The sequence below is a fragment of the Rhinatrema bivittatum genome, chromosome 1, assembly GCF_901001135.1.
Source record: "Rhinatrema bivittatum chromosome 1, aRhiBiv1.1, whole genome shotgun sequence".
Taxonomy (NCBI): domain Eukaryota; kingdom Metazoa; phylum Chordata; class Amphibia; order Gymnophiona; family Rhinatrematidae; genus Rhinatrema; species Rhinatrema bivittatum.
In genome coordinates, this window is record NC_042615.1 from 693,211,809 (window position 1) to 693,228,989 (window position 17,181).

The window sequence follows — 17,181 nt, forward strand, 5'->3', positions numbered from 1 at the left end:
GTTTTCTGATCTGGGGAGTGGACCGAAATGGCCCTCCCCAGACCCGAAAACAAAATGGGGAGAAAAAAAAAAGCTATGCACTCCCCTAATTTGCTCCATAAGACGCCCAGACGCAGAGCCGGTTTAGCACAAATTTATTTTATTTTATTTTTTTTTTTAATTTTCCCCCTCTGAATCCTAGGTGCGTCTTATGGTCAGGTGCATCTTATGGAGCAAAAAATACGGTATTCTATATATCAGTTCCTTTAATTTTGTATTTATAGCTAAGTTCAGGACCTGATTTTCTGTGGCTTTTCTTCTAATGTATCTATGGAAAAAAATGCTTGATGCAGATAAATATTTTGTACATAATCACTACTGATTTTAATGATGTAAGATACCAGGTTGAACATAATGGGTAAGTGTCTTTCCTGAACATACCCAGATCAGTCCAGACAAGTGGGTTTTATTCATCCCTACCAGCAGATGGAGGTAGAGAACAAAACTTTGGGCACTGCCACATATACGAGAGTGCTACCTACAGTCCCTCAGTATTTCTCTACCTCCAGCAGATGGTAGAGGTGCTAAACCTGCAGTCCTAACTGAATTTGGATATTGTGAGGAATTGCGCTCCCTGAGGTGCCAGGTTCCTGTGAAAGGCCATCCCTCAGGTTGAGCTGGGCAAATGGGGGGTTGGGTACCCCTGCCAGGTCTCAGCCCGTGTTCGCGGGACCACTGACAACCTGAGCTCTGGTCTTCTTAGTGGGGTCTGAAGTCCCTCCGCCTACCTGTGGGATTAAGGGAAGTATCCCCTTATTTCCGTTTTCTTTTTAGCTCTGTAGTTTTAATTTAAAAAAAAAAAAGGTTTGCTTCAGAGTCCTGGCAGCTCGGAGAGGCTGAGCTGTCAAGTGGGCAGTCAGCCCGGCGAGGTTGTCGGGGGCGGGCTCCGAGGCAGGTAGGCAGTGCAAGGGGATTAGGAGCGCTACCGGTCGTTTTTGGAGGGTGGCCCTGGCTGGGGAAAGAGCTTCCCAATTATTTTTAAGTGCTGGATCGGTGCGCAGATTTTCTGACCGCGGCGGCAGGGCTTTCGCGCTGGCAAGAATTTGCCGCAGCGGTGCGCCCTCTTCCTTCTCCGGCAGCGACAGCGTGGTGCGCCCCTCCTCGTTTCATAACCGTGGTGTGCGCTGCTATTTTTAGTATGACAGTCAGGCCATTAGTGGAGGCCTATCGAGCCTTTGGAGTTGGTCAGCCTCTCTGGATTCCCTATCCCTCTGTACGGGGACAGGGAATCCAGAGGGGGAGAGGGGGCTTCCTTAAGGTGCCCAAAGTCACGGCGAGCTTCGTGGGCCACTGCAGAGTCGGATCACATGGGGAGGCCGCTCTTCCCCCTCAGGGGAGCTGGGATGCGGGAGTTCCTCCTCGGGGCTCTGAGGTGTCTCCTCTGCCACCTTCTCCCGCCGTGCAGCCTCGAGAGGAGGGTCCAGCTGATTCAGACCTCGGTAGCCCCAGGGGGGTTTTCAACCGAGTTCGTCCTCTTACTACATGAGGCGTTCCTGGCGAAGCAGGCGGGCAAGCAACCTTTTATGGACAGACTGTCGGGCTCCGCTAAACACGCAAAGGGACCCTCGAAGAGTTCCGTGGGTTCACGGGGACCGTTCCAGGGGCTTTGGCCAGCGCGTTTGGACTCCAATTCGGAGGAGTCAGAGGATTCTCAAGAAGATGACTATGTTCCTACGGCAGGAGATCTGGATGTGGACCCTGCGGGGGGGGACCCCCATGATCCAGGGGACTCTAAAGTGGATCAGGGTGCCTCTGAGGGCGCAGAAGCCAATGGCGTTGACCTGCAGGTGATTCACCTCTTTAAGAGGGGAAGAGCTTAGTCCGCTTATCCCCCAAGTGTTGGAGGAGTTGGGAGTCAAGTTCTCTTTGGAGGATTCGGATAACGAAGGGGTTAATCTGGTGCTCGATGGCCATCGGAGACGTCCCAGCACCTTTCCCATTCCTAAGAAGGTCCAGAAGCTGATCAACCGAGAGTGGGAGTCTCCAGACTCTGGACTGAGAGTGGGCAGAGCCATGGCGAAGCTTTATCCATTGTTGCAGGAACATTTGGATAACCTCAAGGTCCCGAAGATGGATGTGGCAGTTTCGGCAGTCACCAAGAAGACCACCATCCCCGTCGCTGGGGCCTCTGCTTTGAAGGACGTTCAGGATCGGAAGCTAGAGGTGCAGCTCAAGCGGGCATTTGAGGTTTTGGCTATGGAGCTGCGAGCGGCAGTATGTGCCAGTCTGATGCAGCGAGCCTGTTTGTGTTGGATCCAGAAACCGCAGGAACAGTCGGCCGCTGGAACTTTGTCCCCAGCCCAGGCGGCTCACCTAGAGGCGGGAATCGCCTATCGAGCTGATGCCTTATATGACCTTGTGAGGACTACGGCTTGGGGCATGATCTCGGTGGTAGTGGCCAGGTGTATCTCGTCGAAATCACAGCTGTATAATCTGCCCTTTAAGGGCAAACTATTGTTCGGTGAGGATCTCGATCTACTTATGAAGTCGTTGGGGGAGACAAAAAGCAATAGGCTTCTGGAGGATAGGAAACCTTCTCGGAAGCCTTTCTCCACGCGCCCCCGTTATTGGAACTCGAGGTGTTTTCGTGCTGGCAGGTCAACAGGGTCCTCGATACCGAGGCAGTCTTCCAATAGACAGCAGTCCTTTCGAGGATCTGGGAGAGCATCTAGAGGGTCTGCCCCGGGTGCGGGCGGAGTCAAGCCCTCCCAATGAGATCAGGCAGGTCCACTCCTCAGATCTAGTGATCGGGGGCAGGCAGTCCCGGTTTTACGAGGAGTGGACCAAGATTACCTCCGGCCAGTGGATGCTGGAGGTTGTCAGAGACAGTTAAGCCTTAGATTTTTCTCGTCCTCTTCAGTCGGTTGTTCTGGAGTTGCGCTGTCTTTCCCGAAGCAAGTGAGCAGCAGTTCAAGAGACTCTTCAGCGACTATTAAGCCTGGAGGCGGTGGTTCCTGTACCGGTCTCTGAGCAGGGTCGGGGCAGGTGCTCCATTTATTTCGTGCTGCCAAAAAAGGAGGGCACTTTTCGGCCCATCTTCGTCCTTCAGAAGGTCAACCAGAGTTTGAAGGTGCCACACTTCCAAATGGAAACATTACGCACAGTGATTGCGGCGGTTCGAAAAAGGAGAGTTTTTGACGTCCCTGGATCTCACCGAAGCTTATCTTCATATCCCCATTCAGCAGGAACACCAGAAGTTCCTCCAATTTTTGGTGCTGGGACAACACTTCCAGTTTCTGGCCCTTCCCTTCGGTCTGGCCACCGCCCCTCGTACTTTCACAAAGGTGATGGTGGTCGTGGAGGCCACCTTGCGACAGGAGGGAGCTTTGGTGCATCCGTATCTGGATGACTGGCTGATCAGAGCAGAGTCACAGGAGGAGTGCCTGAGGTCCGTGTCCCGAATGAGGTCTCTCTTGGAGTCATTGGGCTGGGATCATCAATTTGCAAAAGAGTCACCTGGTGCCTTCTCAATCCCTGGAGTACTTGGGAGCTTGTTTCGACACTCAGCAGGGCAGAGTGTTTCTCACAACCGACAGGGTAAACAAGATTCAGGAGCAGATAACTCGTTTGCTTCGTCTGCTGCTGCCCAAAGTCTGGGATTACTTGCAAATTCTGGTATCAATGGCATCCATGTTGGAGCTGGTCCCTTGGGCATTTGTGCATATGCGGCCCCTGCAGAGAGCTTTGTTGTCCCGATAGAGTCCCGTCTGAGCAATATTACCTGACTCTGTCTCTCACGCCGGTGACCAGGGCCAGTCTGGCCTGGTGAATGACAAGGAGCAATTTGGAAAAGGGGATGCCCCTCGAGGTCCCGAATTGGATTGTCGTCACTACGGATGCCAGCCTTCGGGGCTGGGGGGGGCGGTGTGTCTGGGCAAGTCGGCTCAGGGTCTCTGGTCGACGTCAGAACAGACTTGGTCCATCAATCGGTTAGAAACGAGAGTGGTCCGCAGGGCCCTCTTGGCGTTCCTCCCCTTGGTTCAGGCTCGCATGGTGCGAGTATTCTTGGACAATGCGACCACAGTGGTCTATATCAATCGCCAGGGGGGGGGACCAAGAGCCCCGCAGTGGCTCAGGTGGCTCAGTTATTGTTCAAGTGGGCGGAGCTCCATTTCGAGGGGATCGCCGCTTCCCACGTCGCAGGAGTAGACAACATCCAAGCAGATTATCTCAGCCATCAGCAGTTGGATCCGGGGGAGTGGGAACTGTTCTCGGAAGCCTAGGACCACCTCTGTGCCAGGTGGGGGATTCCTCAGTTCGATCTGATGGCGACGAGTCTCAACGCCAAGACGGAGAGGTTCTTCAGCCGCCAAAGGGAGATGAGGACCGTAGGGTTCGATGCCTTAGTGTGCCCGTGGCCGACCGGTGTTCTACTGTATGTCTTCCTTCTGCGGCTGCTCATCTGCTCATAGCGCGGGTGCTCTGAAGAATAGAAGCTCACCCGGGGCTGGTAGCTCCGGAGTGGCCACGTCATCCATGGTTTGCAGATCTGCTGCATCTGGCGGTGGACAGGCCACTCCGCCTGGTCCACTTGCGGGATCTGCTTCGTCAAGGTCCCATATTTTTGGATCGTGCGGATCTATTTTGTATCGCAGCCTGGCTTTTGAGAGGCAGCAATTGCGTTCTGTTGCGACCGTCGCTGCCCGACGTCTCCACCCCGCCCTCCTTACCTCCTTGGCACCTCCCTCTTGTTCAAGTGGAAGGTTGGCTGCCGCAGCGTCTCTCTGCCGTTTTCCTCCGGCATCGCCGGAGTGGCTTGACGCTGCAATCCGCCATGTTTCACAAGGGCCTAAGGGCGTGCACACGGCGCGGCCCCGACTGATGTACCAGCAGTGGCGCGAACCTCAGGGGCATCCCCCTGAGATGATGTCATCAGTACAGGATATATAAGGTCTTAGAAATCGCTGACTAATGGAGTTAGCAAGGAATAGGATTGAACTTAGGATTCGTTCCAAGCTACTCTGCCTCCTCAGACTTACCAGGGGTACCCGCTCCTCGGGAGCCTCGCTCTCTCTTTGTTTTTCAGGTCACAGTCAGGAACCGGCACTCACTCCTCGAGGGCCCATGTTCCCGGACTGGTTGCTGAATATCTCTTCTGCCTGGAAGTCATCACTGCCTACTACACCAGTGAGTCACCTTGTCTCTCTCAGAGCTTCCCCTGGAACAGATACTCGCTCCTCGAGGGCCTAACTCATTCCAACACCTGGACTACTGCTAGAGACTATTGTGTGAGTGTTACCATCAAAGTTCTGTTCCTGAACTCTGCATACCCTGCCTACTCACTATATTCAGTTTGTCTACAGCTCAGTTATCCAGGATCGCTGTTCCAGTACCTGAGGAGCTACAGCCAGCCGGGCACTTCCAGCTCACTACTGCCCCCTCTGGTGGTTCAATATACTGTTTAATAAAAGAACTAGTGTGTGTCTGTCTCCATACTCTGAGCCTGACTGGTGGTCCCTCTCGAGGTCTTCCCCCGGGGGCGTGCTCATCTGCCACCGGCCCAAGGATCCACCCACAACTACCTCAAACACCAATAAGTTCAAAGGGATATTCTGAACCGGTGATTACTACCCTCCTTCAGGCGAGATGGCCTTCTACTTCCCTGGCCTATTCAAGAGTATGGAAGATTTTTGGGACCTGGTGTGAACAACAGGGAGTGGATCCCTTTAAGGCGTCCATATCGCATATCTTGTCTTTTCTGCAGTTGGGCTTATCCAAGGGTCTGGCCCACAGTTCGCTCCGGATTCAAGTTTCAGCTCTAGATTGTCTTAGATGGAAGGTTCAGGGGCAGGCTTTGGCTGCCCATCCGGATGTAGTCTGCTTTCTTCGGGGCGTTAAGCATCTACGTTCCCCTCTTCGCAAAATATGTCCAGGATGGAGTCTCAATCTGGTGTTGCGAGCAGTCTGTGAGGAACCCTTTGAGCCGCTGTGTCGGGTGTCTTTAAAGGTTCTGACCTTAAACTGTCTTCTTGGTAGCCATTTGCTTGGCTAGGAGGATTTCGGAATTGCAGGCGCTTTCGCGTTGGGATCCTTTTCTCCAGATTTCGTCTGATAAGGTGTCCTTGCACACGGTGCCTTTGTTCCTTCCTAAGGTGTTGTCTGTTTTTCATGTGAATCAGATGGTAGAGCTGCCAGGTTTTCCGGATTGGGATCGGGATTTCTCTATGGGAAGGGATCTCCATCTTTTGGATGTGCGTCGTGTCTTGTTGCATTACTTGAAGGTCACCAATTCTTTCCGACGCTTGGATCATTTAGTCATCCTTTTCGGGGGACGCAAAAAGGGAGAGAAGGCATCTAAAGCTTCTGTAGCTCATTGGTTGAAAGAGACTATTTCCGCTACTTATGTATCCAAGGGCCGTACGGTTCCGGTGGGGCTTAGAGCTCATTCGACTCGTGCTCATGCAGCATCGTGGGCCGAGTGTCAGCTGATGTCTCCTGCGGAGATTCGTAGGGCCGTGGTGTGATCTTCGCTTCACACTTTCACTAAGCATTATTGCTTGGATGTGCGGGCCCCGGAGACAGCACCCTTTGGGGAGAGTGTCCTGTGAGCGGGTCTTTCGGGTTCCCGCCCAGTTTAAGGGGGCTTTGGTACATCCCACTTGTCTGGACTGATCTGGGTATGTTCAGGAAAGGAAAATTGGTTCTTACCTGCTAATTTTCTTTCCTGTAATACCCAAGATCAGTCCAGAGGGCCCACCCTGGAGATCTGTGCTGAAAGACTGCTTGTTCTGCTGCTGGATTCTTATTAGCAAAGCAGAGTTTGTTTCTCAGTTTGTTCAGATTTTTCACTTATGTACAGTTGATGTTTTTTTAGTGTGGCTAGGCGGTCCAGGGGTATCCATCCTGGAGGCTTAGTTCGCCCACTGGTTTTAATTATCTTGGCTTTGGTATCGATCAATACTGAGGGACTGCAGGTGGCACTCTCATATATGTGGCAGTGCCCAAAGTTTTGTTCTCTACCTCCATCTGCTGGTAGGGATGAATAAAACCCACTTGTCTGGACTCATCTTGGGTATTACAGGAATGAAAATTAGTAGGTAAAAACCAATTTTCCTTTAGTTTGAAATCAGTGTAATTGTATATGTTTGATTAAAGGCTGATCTTTTCCTTATAGCCTGATATTATATCAGAGCCGTATATACTGGAGCATGGAGATGAAGTAAAGTTTGGGGAGACTGTGCTGTCCTTCCATGTCCACCCTGGCAGAGGAACCTGTGATGGATGTGACCCAGGACAGATCAGAACACATCTCTGCCTCAACAAAGAGTCCCCTACTTCTTCTGGTACAGTTTGTTCTATTTTCGTGGTCTGCAATAATACTCATTTTGCACAGTCTTATTCCACTTACAAGTTTATATTTGTTTTGGTAAATTTGTTTTCTTATGCTTAATTGTTAGACACCGAAAGAATTTGGCCTCCTTGTATTCGAGTAATTGTAATCAGATCGCCAGTTCTCCAGATTGGATCCTTGTATATAATCACAGCAACAAAACATGCTACAATTGGAAGGTAAGAGTTCACTTTTTGGCATATAGTCATAAAAGGTCTTGAGTGTGAAGCGCAGCCCTTGGTTAATTAGGCCCCTTAGTGGCTCCTTTGTTGTAGTATAGGACAGCGTTTTTACATAGTGCTATGTTCATCATAAGAACATGCCTTACTGGGTCAGACCAAGGGTCCATCAAGCCCAGCATCCTGTTTCCAACAGTGGCCAATCCAGGCCATAAGAACCTGGCAAGTACCCAAAAACTAAGTCTATTCCATGTTACCATTGCTAGTAATAGCAGTGGCTATTTTCTAAGTCAACTTAATTAATAGCAGGTAATGGACTTCTCCTCCAAGAACTTATCCAATCCTTTTTTAAACACAGCTACACTAACTGCACTAACCACATCCTCTGGCAACAAATTCCAGAGTTTAATTGTGCGTTGAGTACAGATTTATCGCTGTTAAAAATGTGTTTGACACGAACATTGCTGTACGCAAAGCTGTGGGAGGGCCAAGTGTTCTGCTCTCCGCAGTGATTGTAATTTTGTTATATGTGAAAGTTAATAAAAAATTGTTCATATAATAAAAAAAAAATAAATTGTGCGTTGAGTAAAAAAGAACTTTCTCCAATTAGTTTTAAATGTGCCATATGCTAACTTCATGGAGTGCCCCCTAATCTTTCTATTATCCGAAAGAGTAAATAACCGATTCACGTCTACCCGTTCTAGACCTCTCATGATTTTAAACACCTCTATCATATCCCTCCTCAGCCGTCTCTTCTCCAAGCTGAAAAGTCCTAAACTCTTTAATCTTTCCTCATAGGGGAGCTGTTCCATTCCCCTTATCATTTTGGTAGCCCTTCTCTGTACCTTCTCCATCGCAATCATATTTTTTTTGAGATGCAGCGACCAGAATTGTACACAGTATTCAAGGTGCGGTCTCACCATTAAGCATAGGAAACTCAATGCCATAGGGAGAAAAATCTTCCAAGGCGCCATGCTGGTTGCCTGCATAGTGGCCTACCAACTTGACATGACTCAGTACAACCACAATCTCTAGAAGCGAGTCCAGGATTTTGCGGAGGGCCTTCCCCAGCAGCAGCAGGAAGCGCCGCCATTGCCTCGCTGGGTCTGGAAGAAGGAAAACATGAGGTGTGTTCCACCTATTATGTTTTTGAAACTGCAGCCTGCTTAGCCACCATGGGCATCAGTGCCAGACGAATGGCTTGGCTCAGGGCCTCGGACCTCTGGTCGGAGGTCCAGAATAGGCTCGCCGATCTCCCCTGTAAAGGCAAGAATCTATTCGGGGGGATGAGGTCTGGGATGCGATGGCGCAGCTGAAGGACCATCATGATAGCCTCCAGTAGCTATCCGCTAGTCCCTCAGAAGGGCCATCCTCAGCCAGGAAATCCTCCTGGCAAGGTTCTCATAAGCCCTTCTACCGGTACAGGAAGTATTACCCTCTGGCTGCTCGAACACGACTGCCCCGGACCAATTCGAGGGGTCGTATTCGGACCCCAACAGATGCCCCAGCCCATGGACTTTTGACTGGCGGCGATGGAGCTTCAGTCAGCTAGCAGCCCCCTGGCGTCCGATCCCCCAGTCGGCAGCAGGTTCCTTAGCTTTGCCCGCTGCTGGGAAGGGATCACGTCAGATCACTGGGTCCTCTCCATCGTCCACCAGGGGTACCATCTGCACTTCAGCTGGCTCCCAGAGACCTCTCCCCCATATCCTTCATGGGGTTCATCCGCCCATTTGGTCACTCTTCAAACAGAAATCTCCTCTCTCCTCGCAGCAGGCTCAGTGGAACTGGTCCCTCGCGAACAACAGGGCGAACACTGTCGTACTCAAGGTATTTCCTTATCCCGAAAAGGAATGGTGGCGTGCGCCCCAATCTCGATCTCAGGGCACTGAACAAATTTCTCGTAAGAGAAAAATTCAAGATAGTCTCTGGGCATGCTGATCCCCCTCCTCCGAAGAGGAGACTGGCTTTGCCCCCTGATATATTCTAAAGGAATTGTAATCTTCTCATTTGATATTTGGTAAACCCAACAATAAGGAATTACAATAATCAATTCTTGATGCTATAACACATGAACTAAATTCTTCAAATCATGAAGCTCCATATAAGGTCGTAAACGACAGATGTAACTAAGATGAAAGAAAGCATTTTGCACTGTAGGCTCCCTCACAGATACACATGCTCTCTACACTCTCGCTCTCTTACACACGCACACACACACACGCGCGCACACACACACATGCTCTCACATTCTCAGATTATCTTATACACACACATACATTAGCTCTCAACCCCATAGGCGTCTCTCTCTCACGCTCCACTTCTGTCACGCACATTCTGTCCCACAGGTTACCTTTCACGCAGAAGCTCACGGGCTCTCTCACATACACTCCTGCATATTTTCTCTCTCACACACACACACTCTCACACACACACACACTCCCGGCCTCCCCCTCTCTTCTGACCTTTTCAACTGCTGTTGGATGGGGTCCGTGGCAGCCTGCCAGGTCTCTTCCTCAGCCGCCGCAGGATGGGGTCAGGCCTTTTTTGCCACCACCGCAGAATGGGACCTGTTCCTTCTACTTCTTAGCAGTGCAGACTGGTCTTTTGATGTGGAGGATTCCCTGCACTCATTTTCTCAGACCATCTTAATGCAGAGCTCACTTTTTCTGAGCAGCTGCACTTCCCATGGGACCCCCTGTTATGGCCTGGCCGATCCCTAGGGATCTGTGGATCACATGCTGGGAACCACTGTCCTATTTTGTTTTTATATTCATACATTTTTGTATTGTTTAAGAAGCATGAGTCTTAATAAACATGAACTAAAAAAAGTAAGAAATAACTGGGAGACATTGTGCAGTGAGCAATCCTGTAACACTTCATAATGTAACTGGACTAGCACTGTTACAGATCTTATAATATGTGGCTATAATGTTATAGACTCCGATTCCATTTCTTTTTCTCCCTCTCACTGTGCAGCCCTGAATAAGTAACATTGGATACTAATTGTGAACTTTTTGGGTCAGGGATGCTGTAACTGTAATAATTATGTGCATTGCTGTTTATGTTGGTACACTTTTAATAAATTGTAATGTGGTTAATGTTATTCATAAGGAAAGTATATTAAACTCTTTCCATCTTTCCAGAGATGGAAATCTGGAACATACGGTCCTAATCCCTGAGGCTGCTGTTAGCAAGGTAAGTCTTAGAATAATGCTGTTAACATTTCCTCTCAGGATGAGGGAAGAAAATCTTCGTTGTTGTGCAGAAGTCGAGCAGACATAAACTTGCTTTCTGTTCTTCTCTTAGTTTCATGCAGAAGTCTTCTTCGACCATGAATTAGAAAGTTATGTTATTGTGGATCAAGGCAGTCAGATTGGCACAGTTATTAATGGAAATCTAATTCTGCAGGTGAGCATTGCTTCTTGATGAGCTAAAAGAATTCATATCATACATTGCAAATGTGGTGGTGCACAAAGGGTGAATTTGCACTTTCCCAGTCGACGAGCAGTGCTGAATTAGCCATGACACATAGGTAATTTAATCCAATAGCATCAAACAAATCTCTCTCTCCTAGCTCAGTAAAATGTTTACTGAGCACATGCATGCATGTTGTCTCATGAGCCCTTCAGACTTTTTGTCTGAACTCACACACAGACATATGACCCCCTCTATCTCAAATTTTTTCTTCTACCTTATCTGCCTCATTGCAGCTTATTTTTTCTATTTACTCACTGCCTTGACAGATACTCAACAGCACTTTTAAGTGCTGTAAAAAAATAAATATAAATGTCATTTATATCTATAGATATAATTTATTTAAAACATTTTATATTCTCCTCATATCACTTGTTCATGGCAGATCACATACAAATATACACAAATTTGAAAACTCAAAGCACATAAACTAAAACAAAATACTGTGGTCTCATTGTACACACAAACTGCTATAGCAAAGCAATGTTGAGTTTATATTCAAACACATCCAAATAATCAAGGTAACTGGTATCGTTGAATCAATAGTCACACTGTGGAACCACATATGCAAATTATCATTCTTATATGTGAATCTATGTTTGTAGGACCTCTGAACTACATGAGTTTGTCACACCTACAAACTCATTTCAGTAGTGTACAGGTCCAAATTACTTTAATTAATTCTGAAGTCAATATTTGAAAATTTTTTTAGTAAATTTTGAAGTTTTTCTTAAAATATTTTATAGACCCAAAAAATTGTAGACTGTTTTGCACATATACTGCTATTAAATCACTTCAATGTGTTATGAAAATCCAAACAGTCTACTCATCACATCAAATCAGTGTCCCAAAGGTATACTTGCAAACATCCCTGGCATGCATCTCACATCCTATTCAAACCACTGGTATCTTTATCTCTCTATCTGAATATAGAAGCAGGTCTAAAGTTATCCGGATAACTCTGCTGGATATAGTTCAAGGTCGGCTAGGTTAGCCATAATAACTTAACTCCTCTCCAGAATGCCTGTACTGAATATTCCAGTACTTGCCATTTAGACAGATAACTTGTGAGTTTTTCATTTAAATGGCTTTGAATATTGCCTCTAATTGTCTTAAACTATTAGGTTAAACAAGGACAAAACATTTCAGTTTTAAGGTCATGGAACAAGTGTATGTTTGACTAAGTGCTTGTTTATTGCCTTGTAGCCTGGTGTTATATCTGAGCCCTGTGTACTGGAGCATGGAGATGAAGTGAGATTTGGGGAGACTGTGCTATCCTTCCATGTCCATCCTGGCTGTGAAACCTGTAATGGATGTGAACCAGGACAGATCAGAGCACACCTTCGCCTCAACAAGGAGTCACCTACCTCTTCTGGTATTGTCTGTTCTACATTTTATGGTCTGCAAGCTACCATTGTGTTGGACTTGAGATTTTTAAATGATGGCCCAGTATTCTGATATTAATAGGCAATACATATTTATAATACCTGAATGTAATCTGCTTTGAGGTGCTGAAAAGCAGAATAGAAATAAATAAAATATGTGTTTACTGTGAAATGAGTATGTTTAGTTAAGGCTGCCATGACTCAGTAAAATCCATGTCTAGGTTACATTATCACTTAAACAATGAGTGAGGTGCATAAACAAGGTTGGGGCAGTTATTTTATATGATGATGTGACTGGCCTGATAGTGGTGTCTGGCATTCTAAATGTAGAGAGATAGTTGAGGATTTTTGAGATAAAATGTTTTGGTGAAGCTGGAGTTCTCAGTTCTTAAAAAGATGTATGTGAAGGCCAATCATATAGTGCAGTGCAAGAGCTTTGGTTCATGTTTTATAAGCTGGGAGAGCTCAAGGTCACCCATAAAGGGAAATAAAAAGAACTGTTCCATTAATGACACTTTCTGGCTGAGATTGGAATAAACAGGCTCCAGAAGCAATTTATTCCTATATTGTCAAATATATGTAACTAGTTAAAGGCTGAAAAGCTAAGAGAAAGTAGGGGGTTAGGGAGGAGGAAACACAGTAGGGATGCATAAAGCAGGGAGACAGAGTGAGCAGGGGCACTGAAGAAGGGAAGCTAAGAGAAAGCTGTAGGTGAGACAGGAAAATGAAGGCAAAAGAAGTGATGGAGGGAGAAATGGCAAAGACATGAAAAGATAATAGGAAAGAAAAACGAGGAAAAGGAATCAGAAAGGGAAGCGGCGTGAGAACAGAACAATGAGGACAATATAAAAATATTTTTAGCTTATTGGATTTTGTGGTTTTTAATGTTTTGAATGTTTTATTTTTTAATTGTTTTTAAAATTATATGTGTAATTATGGAAAAGTGGTTGTTGCTAGTCTAGTCAGGTCAGTTTGTAGGGGCGCTTTGAAAAGGACTTCCTATGAAGCTATCATTACTGCACTATGAAATTGCACTGATCAGACTTGTAAAAACTATCCAAGTTTGCTGAAATGCTAGCAGGTATGCCAAAAGTAAAACAGTAAGTTAAGGGTCAGCCTTAAGTTTCATTCCCGCCTTCTGGGTTCAGTTTACAAGAAATCACCTGAATTCAATCCTATTAACATATGTGATAAAATTATAATGCCAACCAATTATAGGAAAATGTTATGCAAACAAACTAGCATTCTTTAGTGTATAAATTAGAGGCAGTAAATTATTTAATCTATTGTATCAGCAATGTTCCGAGAGACTGCTTCTGAATTGCTGGGATATCCCATACTTTATCTAAATAAAGATCTTTCTTCAAGCTGCTGGTATTAAGTATTTGTTTATCATCCACAACAAGCTTATCTCCCACTCTTAGTTTACTAATACCATTTATCTAATTTTTTTTAAAATATTTTTTGAGGGGAGGGTGAGAAACCTGGCAGCTTGTAAGATATATGGAAGAGTGTATCAAGAGAGAGACACGAGGAAGAGAGAGCAGAGGTTGTAGACAGTTATTGGATTGAGAAAAATTGAGTGAAAAGATGGTAAGAGACTGAGTGACAGGAAGAGGAACATAGAGAAGAACATGGGGAGATGTTTTTTCTAATTTGCAGGGGCCCTTATAAATTATCCTGTGGCAAAATCATCTAATTTAACTGTACAGTAATATCTAGAATTTCTAGCAGAAAAGCGGGCAACCACACAATTGGATCTGCCTGGAAGGCTTCAATAATAGAATTAACTGGCAGCAGGGTGTTGCGTTCGTGCCTGCTCTTGCCCTCACTCCACCCTCTCTACCTCTGAGGCGACTCCCTTTGGGTCTGATGGACGGTTGCTGCCGTGGCTTCTCCTCGCCGTTTCTTCTCGGAGTCCCCAGGCTGGCCTGACGCTGCGGATCTGCCATGTTCCTGATGATGTAAGGTGCGCGCGCGCGCTTCGAAGTTTGTACCAGCAAGGGCGCGAACCTCGGGGGCGTTCCCCCGTAGTGAGGTCATCCGCTTCCATCATAAAAGGTCTTTGCTTATGCTTACGAATTGAGCTTGCCAAGGGATTGATTGTGGGGATCATCTCGACCCGCTTCATTCTCCACTGCTCTGCCTCCTCGAACTTACCAGGGGTACCCGCTCCTTGGGGTCCCGCTCTCTCTTCTTGTTTTCAGATTGCTAAGATGGGATCCGGTACTCGCTCCTCGAGGGCCTATGTCCCTGAACGCTCAGAAGAGACTCCCCATTGCCTGGCAAGCCTGGAAAGCTGTCTCTCTCTCTCTGGGGCATGTCTTGGGAGGTATCCACGGAGCTTTCTTTAAACGGCCATCCGAGGTTCATGCCCGGTGAACAGAATAAAATCTTGGAAAATTGGGCTAAGAAAGGACTAACAAGAATGAAACAATTCATTCAGGGAGACACTGGCACCATATGCTCTTTCCAAGGGCTAAGAGATGAATTTGATCTGTCCCATAAAGAGTTCTATGTATATCTACAATTAGGGCATTTTATAGAAACAGATTTGTTTAAGAAATCTAGAACTATTCACCTCCACCCAGTAGAAAATTCTTTACCATTCCTGCAGGGGGCAAGTTGTCTTGTGCTTCCATCAATAAGGCCCTAAACAGGATCAAAGGTCATAATGACTTACGGGCACTGGCATCCACGTGGTCCAAGGAAACAGAATCCCCAGTGTCCCATAGATGGTTAAAATATTGTTTCGACCACTTATTTGAGGTCTCTGAGAATGTGTTGTTCCGGGAAACTCAATTCAAGTTCCTGAGGCGTATGTATGTACCTATCACATGGACGTTTAAAGCCAAGATAGGAACCTCTAATACAGGGCTTCCCAAACCTGTCCTGAGGACCCCACAGCCAGTCGGGCTTTCAGGATATCCACAATGAATATGCATGAGATAAATTTGCCTATACCGAGTCTCCATGGTTTGCAAAATTATCTCATGCATATTCATTGTGGATATCCTGAAAACCCGACTGGCTGTGGAGTCCTCAGGACTGGTTTGGGAAGCCTTGCTTTAATATGTGTAAAAAAATGTGGATTAGCTCCAGGCATGTTGTTTCATAGCTTCTGGGCCAGTGATAAAATTCAGAAGTTTGGGGGTCAATTTTAGACTATCTGCTCAAAATGAATCGATGTACCATACCAAGGTCTGCACGTGTATGTCCTCAGGGTTCCCTTTCGGTTTGTTTTTATTTTTTCGCTCTTATTTTTGCTATGTTACGAGACTGAAGGGGGAGACCTAGCGTGGATGCGCGGGTAGTAGCAGGCTGGGCGTGCTCAGTCTGCTGGTCAAAGCTTCTAGAAACTTTGACAAAAGTTTTCCATGCCGGGCTCCATCGGATTATGTCTCCCATATGTGAGGACTAACATCCTGCTGTCCTAGGAGAACACTTGTTACATGTAAGTAACTGCGCTATCCCCATGAATAAGAAAAGGAACCACCATACCCAACCTCAGGGCCAACACCTTTGCCAGTATTTTTAAATCCAAATTGATATGAGATGATCCTATATGACCTACACAGTGTAGGGTTCTGCCCCCCCCCCCCTTAGCTATTACAGTAATATCTACAACATTTGGTCTCTTATGGTAATTCTCCCCCCTCCGTTAGATAGTTGAACATGTCTGTAATAGGCCTAACAAACACTTGTTTACAGGACTTATAAAATCTAGCTGTGTACCTAGCCAATCCTGGGGCTTTTCCCAATTTGAGGCCTGATATCACCCCCAAACTTCCTCCTATCTAATCTTCACATTCAACTGACCTCTCACGTCTGGAAGGCAGGAGAAGGATATTTCCTTCAGATATTCCTCAATATCTCTCTCATTAATAGCGTTATTCCAAGTGTAAAGCTAAGCATAACATTGGGCAAATCTGTTGGAAATGTTTACTATCAAAATGAACTTCCCTTCTCTATTCTTGATTTTTGAGAATCTGATTTTGCTTATGTTGCTCTTTAAGACGCCTGGCTAGCAGCCTGCTCGCTTTATTGCCATATTAAAAGTATTCTGTTTCACCCTTTCCATCTGAAAGGCTAGTTCAGCCACATCACATGCTTTCAATTCCTGATGCGCTGTCTCCAAAAGCAACAAAGTAGAGCTGTCTCAGTTCCTCTTGTGCTTTATTTCCAATTTCCCAATTGTTTGCATCAACTGAACCCTTGCCTTTTCCTTCTCCTTTCTTAGAAAAGAAGCCCTATATATTAATTTACCCCGCACTACTGCTTTTAATCCCTCCCACACTAGAACCGGGTTCACGTTGTCTGTCTCATTAATTAAGTACTCCTTGATGTCTTTTTCAAGACTGGCAACAAAAACCTTCTCTGACACTAAATCCTCATTTAACCTCCAGAATTTCTGCCCCAAATGTTCTCTGCCTGCTCTCAATACCACCCACACTGGCAAATGGTCCATCCACATTATGCTTCCAATAGCCGCTTCTAGGACTTTCCCCACCAGTACCTTGTCTAGCAAAAAGTAGTCTATTCTGGAGTATGATCCATGTAGCTTGGAATAGAATGTGTAATCTCGGGCTATTGAGTTCCTTAGTCTCCATACATCTATGAGACCCCATGAACCTAATATCTCTTTCAGACTCCGTCTCTGCAGTCGTGAGGCCCACTGAACCCCCAGAGTTTCCTAAAAAAGGATAACTTATCATTAACATCACCTCCCAAAATAATATGCCCTTTTTTGAGGTGCCTCATGACCATCTGACCC

At 46.5% G+C, this 17,181-nt stretch overlaps 1 protein-coding gene across 2 annotated transcripts in view; it reads left to right on the top strand.

Annotated features, from left to right (window-relative positions):
• AGGF1 (angiogenic factor with G-patch and FHA domains 1) overlaps nt 1–17,181 on the top strand; it is a 199,916-nt gene that overhangs the window by 159,390 nt on the left and 23,345 nt on the right. For both annotated transcript variants that reach the window (XM_029575326.1, XM_029575333.1), the window contains 5 exons: nt 7,154–7,322; nt 7,437–7,548; nt 10,692–10,743; nt 10,855–10,956; nt 12,229–12,397. In XM_029575326.1, the coding sequence (XP_029431186.1) occupies nt 7,154–7,322; nt 7,437–7,548; nt 10,692–10,743; nt 10,855–10,956; nt 12,229–12,397 (604 nt within the window). The remainder of the gene's footprint in view (nt 1–7,153; nt 7,323–7,436; nt 7,549–10,691; nt 10,744–10,854; nt 10,957–12,228; nt 12,398–17,181) is intronic.